This window comes from Protopterus annectens, chromosome 10.part0 (assembly GCF_019279795.1).
Source record: "Protopterus annectens isolate FY-2018-M chromosome 10.part0, PAN1.0, whole genome shotgun sequence".
Taxonomy (NCBI): domain Eukaryota; kingdom Metazoa; phylum Chordata; order Ceratodontiformes; family Protopteridae; genus Protopterus; species Protopterus annectens.
The window spans coordinates 1540795029-1540804524 of NC_056744.1; the positions used below are offsets into that span (position 1 = coordinate 1540795029).

At 34.0% G+C, this 9496-nt stretch overlaps 1 protein-coding gene across 1 annotated transcript in view; it reads right to left on the minus strand.

Annotated features, from left to right (window-relative positions):
* The window catches only part of LOC122814336 (microfibril-associated glycoprotein 4-like), a 72897-nt gene extending 65041 nt beyond the window's left edge, over positions 1 to 7856 (minus strand). The window contains exon 1 of the mRNA XM_044086922.1: positions 7680 to 7856. Within this exon, the coding sequence (XP_043942857.1) occupies positions 7680 to 7856 (177 nt within the window). The remainder of the gene's footprint in view (positions 1 to 7679) is intronic.
* Between the last annotated feature and the right edge of the window lie 1640 nt (positions 7857 to 9496).

Sequence of the window (9496 nt, forward strand, 5' to 3'; positions counted from 1 at the left end):
ATGTGAAGATTGGAGGAAGATGGGTGAAGGCTGCCAGCCTAGTCAAATATAATTTGATACATAATTCTATCAATTGTATAAATAAATGTAAAATACAGGCTTGTATTTTTAAATGAAAGAAGACACTGTAAAATGTGAACTTCAAGATTGTTGCAACATTGCCATTCACTGTAAGGAAAACCAAGCCAAGCATTTCAAATGTGTCTTTTGAAGTTGAAAAGATCTTATGAATCTCTTTGATGTTTTACAAGTCGGCTCCAGTGAGTCTGGATGAAGATTTCATGCCCATTGTTTTAAGGTTAAAGTTAAGGGCCAAAATTTACATGTGGAAGGTGCTTTATTGCTCTGGTTTCTGCTAGAGTGTATATGTGAAATGCCTTTTATTGTTGTAGTCTCCTGAGCAGGTGTTAGCTTGCTAAATAATGCAGTTTGTGGCCTGGGAACTCCAGACTAAGTGTCAAAATGATGTAATTTGGGATGGCCTTAGAGAGCTGTTGTTAGTGTTTAAAACTATTGTTGAGTGAGAGACTGAAAAGCATTTTGATCTTGGACATCAAACCCAGCACTGCTTATGCTTTATGTATGTAAGTAGGATTATAGCACTGTGATTTCTCTTAGGGATAGTTAAACTTAGAAGAAAGTTAGACTAAGTATTTTTCTTTGAAATCAGACCTGTCCTACTGTATTATTTTAAGTTTTTGTGTGATCTCTGAACTTTTAGATATATCTGTGGTGTAGTAGTATTGCCTTGTGTTTTAATTATTTATTATTAAATATTTTAAAAACCTTTACCTGTGGCTGGTTTGTGTAGAGATAAGCTCTAGAGTACATTGCATATTTATAGAGGTTATTGTAATAGGCCACTCTAAAATAAGCCTTAGACTGAATAGTCACATTGCCAATTGGATAATAATATTGCACAGTAATAATTGAAGACCCTTTCAAGGGCCTTTGGGTAGCTGATAATATAAGCTGGTGGTGGCAGAAATTAGTACCGTATAGTCTGGGTAAAGGGGCACAGCTAGAGAATCTGTGTCAGCCTTTCCCAGGAGTGTCTGTGAAGTTGTATAAATACTTATCTCAAAGTGTGGGTGTGTGTCAGCTCTTGGGCAGGGACATGAAGCACTAGTGGGACAGAGAGGGTACTAGATTTTAGCTTGCCAGCTAGGCTGAGATCTGGACCCTATAGCTGTGCCAGTGGGGAGTCTTATTGGGGACCTGGTGAGCAAGGGAGCAACCAGCCCCAGACTGACTGTGATCTCTGTGTGCACTTAAGGGAAATTGTACTTTACTGTCTGTATTAGTTACCCTTTCCTCCTCTAGGAGACGACCTCCCTGGTGTTAGTGGTGAGGATTAAGGCTCCTTGATTGCTGGGCCATGGCACGGTCATGTCTTTAAATAAAACATTAAGAGCTGGAATTTTTGCATGAATACTCAACCTTGTGGATCTACATGTAGTATAAAGGTTAAATCTAAAAAGGTAAACTCAGATGGCACAAATAGAACTGCTCCATTTTGAACATCTGAATACAGCACATATTAGTTAATTAACTTAAAGTCAAACTGAATCTAGCAATGTTTATAATCACTGCTTTTCAGGGAACTGGTAAAATAATGTTGGAAATAGTAGAAATCATTAAGTTGATACCTAACTCGTTGAAGTATTGTCCACTTACCAATTCATTAAGTAGCTGATTTTGTTAACAAATATGTTTAAAAACTCTTTACTTCAAACCCTAAAGAATTGCCAGCAGTGGTTGCTCCTCAAACATTATGTGCAGCTTCTTACATGGGACTACAGCCTCTGAGTGGTGAAATAAAGTGCAGGGGGATATAATGAGGCAACCCCTCTAAATGGATGCCTTGTGAGGCTATTTCTTTGCAGTACCACTTTTATCAATATAATCTGTTGAGAACACCACATTTAATTTTCTGGTAATGTTTTCTGGTAATGTTATGTCTAGTGAATCCACTGCTGAATTTAAATGTGTTATGTCTAGTGAATCCACTGCTGAATTTAAATGTAATTAGACTGGTTGACCTTCTTAAAATGTTGATGTTTTGTAGCAACGTCTAAGTAGACAAAGTATAGTGGACATAATTTTGTAAACAAACTAGATGTCCTGCTTGATTGTCTTATGGTATTCATTTTTCAGAAGATCAAAAGACATTGTTATTTTATTTTATTATTCTATTTCACATTAGATTACCATAGTGGTACACTGATCACAACTGACCATTTACAGGCTCTGCCCAGATGAAATAAGAAAAGAAAGTAACAATAGACAACAATATGGTACAGCAATTAATGGATGTAATAAGAATTATTAATGAAATGTAAATTTTACCATTCACGTGATTATATTTCAGTTTTCATCATGATGGAAATGCTTTAGTGTAGTGAGTGTCAAGGCAGGGGATGATGGGAGAGTTAAGAGATGTTAGTAGATGAAGAAAGTAAAGACAGAGGTTAAAATGCCCTTGTGTGATGTTGCCTGCTGTGTTGTATGTATAGTTTGATTTGGTATGGAAGATTTTTATAGGTTCAGCTCTAAAGGTGGATTGTACTTTTAAATAAGGATGTGCAATGACAATAATATAAAAGCTCACAATTTTGATTAACTAGAAAGTTGATGCAACTAGATACTTTCACTCCTGCCTTCCTTTAATCTAACATCTGCTACAGATTTCATGAATCAAATTAAAAGATAATTTCAAACTCTGCATTAAAGAAAAAACAATCCTTTAGATCCCAGAATGTAAACCAATAGATTAAGAAATAAATATAAAAGAAATGAAACAGAACTAATTGGAAAGGATAAAGATGTAAATTCATAAAGCACCATATAAATCTATGACTTGTTTATTTTCTCTTTGATTACCCTGAAAGTCTAATTGGCAAATTCATTTTACAGCAAAGGCTCAGGGGAAAAAAGTTTCAAATTAAATACATTTGAATACGAAGTTAGCATGAGTTAACAATAAAAATATCCACTATAACAGTGATGTATGTATTATGTAATGTGAACAGCATGTTACAAACATGATACAGTACAGGCATTAAATGAATAACTGCAAGAAAGAAGAAAACAGTTGTGAAAGCAACTGATAGAGGAAGAAAAATCCTAGAAATAGCCATATACCTCTCTACCATATTTCCTTTTGAATAAAAGGGTATAATTTCCTATTGTATTTAAACATTATTAATTGTTACACAAAATATATTCAATATACGCTAAAGGCATGCAAGTGGTCTGTTGTCACAATTCTGCTGTTTATCTTATTTATCCTGTTACCACAAAAAGAAATCTGGAAAGAACAAATTAATAACCGCAACAAAGCTCCTGTTAATGGACTAGAAGCCACTATAATAAAAATAACAGATACATAAAATGCACACTAGTTTAGTGCTTTCATCCTACAGAATGCAGGGACTTTATCAGAACAGTGTTACTAAGTTAACCCATTGATTAAATAACGTGTTTCTGATATCATCAAATTGTTTAAAATATTCTTAAAGCAAAAGTGCATATACATAACACTGAACTAATTTCAATTTTGCACAGATACTAAAACAAGTAAAAAATAAATACTTATGTACCAATTTAAAAATACATTACAATTTTTTAACTGTTTCAATTTTAAAATATTATCAATACTGAAACTTTCATTTAAGCCTGGAAATTTATCGGCTGACATAAACAATTGCCATTTCAGCTCTAATAAACAAAACAAATGCACCAAGAGCCCAGTGTGAGTGCCAGTAGTAGGGCTAAAATCCACGAAGTACACAAGCACAAAGTTAATAGCTTGTTCCAGCCAAAATATGATTTATTAGACTAAAATCCAAAGGTAGCACAAGCACAAAAAAAATATTTCCAAATTTTTCTTTCTGATGAACAATTTAATATCCACCAGTAATTTGAAAATGTTGGTCTTGCGTTGTGGTATAAAACCAAACCCTTTAGAAAATAATTCAAAATGAGCCCTAGTAGGTGTAATATGAGAATAGTTAAAAATGTTAAAATTATGAAAAGTCCATTTGTTTCCGTCACATACAATTTCCTCTAATGATCCCATTGTTTGTGTCTCCAGGTGGAATGTCCCCCCGTCCCTTTGTAGTTTTTTGAGTTATAACTAACTGGGTCCTTGCTCATAAGTCTTTCTGATCTACGTAAAGGGGGAAACTCCTCAGTGTCCACCACATTATCATTATGTAAACCAGTGTTCTGAACCAAATTATCATGGTTGACTCTGTACGGGTTGTCCAGTGTTTGCCTACCCCATGATTTAGGCTTTGGATAGTGAGTGTTAGTTTTGTACTCATACATGTCCCTATCTATCTTAGAAAATTTTCTGTTCTGTACATCAACACAATGCATTTCTATATCTTTTAAAAGTTTTCTATACTGACCTCTTTGTTCATCTGAGGAGTTTCCCCCTTTACGTAGATCAGAAAGACTTATGAGCAAGGACCCAGTTAGTTATAACTCAAAAAACTACAAAGGGACGGGGGGACATTCCACCAGGAGACACAAACAATGGGATCATTAGAGGAAATTGTATGTGACAGAAACAAATGGACTTTTAATAATTTTAACATTTTTAACTATTCTCATATTACACCTACTAGGGCTCATTTTGAATTATTTTCTAAAGGGTTTGGTTTTATACCAGACCAACATTTTCAAATTACTGGTGGATATTAAATTGTTCATCAGAAAGAAAAAATTGGAAATATTTTTTTTGTGCTTGTGCTACCTTTGGATTTTAGTCTAATAAATCGTATTTTGGCTGGAACAAGCTATTAACTTTGTGCTTGTGTATGCTTAGATTTTTAGCCTACTACTGGCACTCACGCTGGGCTCTTGGTGCATTTGTTTTGTTTATTGGCTTCTGTTTTTGCACCTTCCATTTTTGTGTTCTGGTTTTATTTCAGCTCTAATGCCTGTAACCTAAGTTTGCAGAGTCCCCCATGATGTCAACAAACATAACATCTAGGATCCAAAATTAATTTAAAAATACATTACAATTTTTTAACTGTTTCAATTTTAAAATATTATCAATACTGAAACTTTCATTTAAGCCTGGAAATTTATCAGCTGACAAACAATTGCCATTTCAGCTCTGATGCCTGTAACCTAAGTTTGCAGAGTCCCCCTCTGATGTCAACAAACATAACATCTAGGATCCAAAATTTGAAATAATGTCCTAGATTTTCATCAACATGTTTCCCTAAAGCACTTTTCTTGTTTTTAATATATTTGTTCATAGAGTCATTCTTCGAGCTTTCTCTCAGTCTTACCAATATAAAACCCGTCAGATAGCTGACAGCCACATATACTACTCTTTGGGATGTAAAATTAAAATAATTTCTCCGATTTGTCCACGCTTTTCCATTTATACTTATTTTATCCCCTTCCAGGATATGTTTACATTGTGCACACATGCCATATTTAAATGTGCCCTTTTTAGATCCTCTGTTATATCCTGTAATTAATTTATTCCCCTCCAAAAAGTTCTTAAAATTCTTATCTCTTCTATATACAGTCCTTAACTGGTCCCCTGGAATTGTAGTTATCTGCTCATCTATTCTAAAAATATTCCAGTTTTGGTGGAGAATATTTTTGATATAATTTCTGTCAACATTACATGTGGTAATAATGGTATTATATAGTTTAATAGTCCTATCTGTATTCAAAATACCACTTTTTTGTCCCAAAAAGAGAATATATATATATATATATATATATATATATATATATATATATATATATATATATTCCTTCATCCCTTTCATAATTAATTCACTGGTTATTATTTCCATTAACCTATATGGGTAGCCTCTAGATATAAACATATTTTTTAACTTCGATATTTCATCAAGGAATACATATTTTTCTGAGGACATTCTAGCTGCTGTCACCATCTACCCTTTCACTATGGCTTTCTTTTAGGATATGTACTTTTCCTATGCACACTAGAGATTAAGCTGTTTTAAACAACATCAAGGGTAAGACTGACATCAAGAAACTGCAAATTTTCTATGACTGAGAAAAATGTCAATTTTAAAAACTCAGTAGTATCATTCAAATAATTCACAAATTGTTCCCAACTTTTCCAAACTTTCTATACAAGAAATATAAATATTGTCCAAGATTCTGTTATATAAATTCCAATAATCCCTAAAACTTGATTGAACTACAGATGTTTCCTCCCAAAATGCCATAACAATATTGGCATATATAGGGGCACAGGCTGCACCCACGGCCACACCTGTTTCTTCATGATATAAAGACTCTTCAAAGTAAAGAAAGCTGTTGTACAATACCATTTCTAACAAATTAATCATTTTATTAATTTCCCAATTACAATGTTTGGTGTGCTTATATAGTTTTTCCTTACCAATTAACACTAATGTCATGGGGAATGACTGTAAATAAGTCTTTTACATTAATAGTCACAAAAATAAAATTGTCATCATACAAATAGGGAATACTCACTAGCAATGATAAGCTACCAAAAGAGGGAAGAAGTGGATCCTGTAGAAATTACTGAAGTGCAGTATTTAAATCTGTATTTATCATCATTTTACACCATTCATTGCATTTATATAAAACTTATCACGTTTTAGGATCTGTTTTTAAGTCAATCAATATTGTGTGTTAAACTATTACTACTGTAGTTGATCAACATTAGATGTGATAGATATTTACAATAAAACATCAGTGAATTTATTGCAATATCTCTATATATCTCCTTGTTGCACATCACCACATTAGTGAATATCAATTCCTCTCAATGGGTGAGACTTTTAGAAATGCCATTCTAGCTGGCCTCTTTTTCAGAAAGTTACAAGAGCTTGCCATGATTTAACTCAATTCATTTTTTATTTTCAAACCATGATGGAAAGTGTTCACTGATAGTAGTTATTGCAATTTGGTAATATTTCTTGTATTTAAAAAAAGGTTTGCCCCCATAAGTTTAATATATCCATACTCCACTGCCATCCACAAGATGCTTTTCATTCAAGAATGTATTGCTTCTGGTTATAAAAATCAGATTAAATTTATAGATCACTTTCGTGTTCAAGCTTTTCCGAACTAAGACATTTCCTGTTTGGTTAAATATTGTTTTCGTGCTAATATTATTTTACAGATGCAGTTTTTACTGGACAATTTGTTAGTTTCCATTTAGAAATGTTTATTTGTAAGCTTAGAGGTCATTCCTACAAATGTCTAGCCACAATTCTCCACACAGATTCTGCACATCTGTCCAGCTCAGTTGTGTGATCTACAAAAGTACCACTTTAGGGCTCTAGAGCCCTAATACAACTGCCCCACAAATGCATTTTATCTGTAGACATAACAGTCTGCTGATGTGGTATGCTCTTGCATTTTTTTATATGAAGTAATATGCATGGATCTCAGAGGACTAAAAATATATGTTGAAACATTTCACTGATGGACACTAATGTGGTTCATTTATAAAGAACTATTTTGACTTGCAAAAAACACAGTCATTTTATAAGCTTTCTGGATAATGTGTAACCTCAGCTCTGAGAGGATAACCCTATGAAAACACAATTTAAATTCCGTATTTCCCAAAATTTTTACATTTTGCCATTGATACCGCCTGTTCACAGTTGTTATATTTTATAATTTGTAATTTTGCTTACCGTCCACTTTCCTCCATCTGTTTTCATGTCACAGTAAACATTTACTGGAGTGTATGTTTCTGCTGGGTAGATCTGATAGACACCGCTGTTCTGATACCCACTGTAGTAGATGTCTTCACAGGTCAGAGGATAACAATAATCCTGTCTGCAGGCTAGAAAAACAATTTTTATTACCATTACTTCCTCATTGTTCCATTAAATATTTGTATTTGAATGGCACCTTTCATTTGTTTCAGCAACATAGAAGCAGGTTTAAAATGATAGTATATAGTATACTCTGTAAGCCATAAATTAAAATATTCAATGGATAAACATTATGTAATGCTCAACAAGCACACTGCCTTGATGACATACAGATAGAAGTGCCCTGCTACCTTCCCTCCGGCAGTCTGCCAAGGGTCAGAACTCATCCAACTGCTTGTCTGTGAGGGTGAAGAACCATTCACCTGGCATGACCAGTACAGCCCTTCATAATCACAGACAGAACCCTTTTAGTTTTCTTATGCAACAGTCCGAGAAGGATCTCTTGGGATATTTATTCTTTCAAATTAGGTGACATCAGAGCTCAGATAAGAAACTCATTTTGAGTTTTGTTTCTTCCATCTCCCTTTTCTATCAGTGCTTGATATGCTTCTGCTTTTATTTTGACTAGCACAGTATGGCCTCTTGATTAAATCTTCATTTAGAAGTTTAGCAGGAAACTTACTGATATTGATTTTTTTATTTGGCTTGCTTGCTGTACTCTGCCTGAATATTATGGATCTCTGTTTGCATTTTATTTTGAATTGATGTTTCATTTAAGGTTTGGTTACTTCTATTTTGCATCTTATTCTTGTATTACATTTGTTTTGTTTTAAGTTTCCTGTTCTGTTTGTGTTCTAAGAGGCCTTGGCGAGGGTAATTTAGAAAAGTTAGCAAAGAATTCATTTGCAAACAGTGAATAACATCAGCTTATTAGTGTGAGGAGCTGAGAAATAGCATTCCTCATTTTAGCTAGAAATATCTCTATTTAGCTGGGGTGCTTGTTTGGCTTGCTTGTTGTACTCTGCCTGAATATTGTTGATGTCTGTAATTTATTTTTCTCACCCACCTTCCCAACTGTTGTATTCTTAAACTTGGTGGCTTTGGAGTTGCCTTCCCCTACTATAAATCTGACACTGGACACTCTTTCCAGTCCCATCTCATCAGCTCATTCTACTGAGTACAGAGAAATCATTGTGGAAAGCCTACACCCTTAGTTTCTTAACCTTGAATTATCTTCTGTTCCTCCCTTCCCAATTAACAAAAAAAATGCACTTTATTCAGCTGTTTTTACTATATTTCTGTTTCCTACTGTATTACTTTATTTTGCTTTTGTTGCTTCTTATTAAAAGTGCTCGGTTGCATTTATTCTGCTGCATTTATTACTGTTTGTTATTAGCCTGATTACATTTTAACTGTTATTCTAAGCTTCTTCATTTTGGTTTAGGCACTTGAGCTTCAGGCCAGTTGTTTTACATTAAGAAAGTTTGTAATCTACACTCTTCTGGCAGGAGAGGTTGCTTACATCTTTCTAAGTTGGAAATTGCTAGTTGAAGGCTTTGTGCCTGTTATTCTAAAAGTGTTTTTGTTCTGGTTTAAGCACTTGGGTTTCAGGCCAGTTACTTTACATTAAGAAGGTTGGTCTACAAACTTGTGAGAGGAAAGGGTAGCCTCTGCCTTCTGAGCTGGGAGATGCTGATTGAAGGCTTATTGTGCCTGCTTATTTGAACTGTTTTTCTGAAATTGCTGCAATTTGCTGTAGCATAGACTATATTCAGACTTGCCGAATCTAGTTC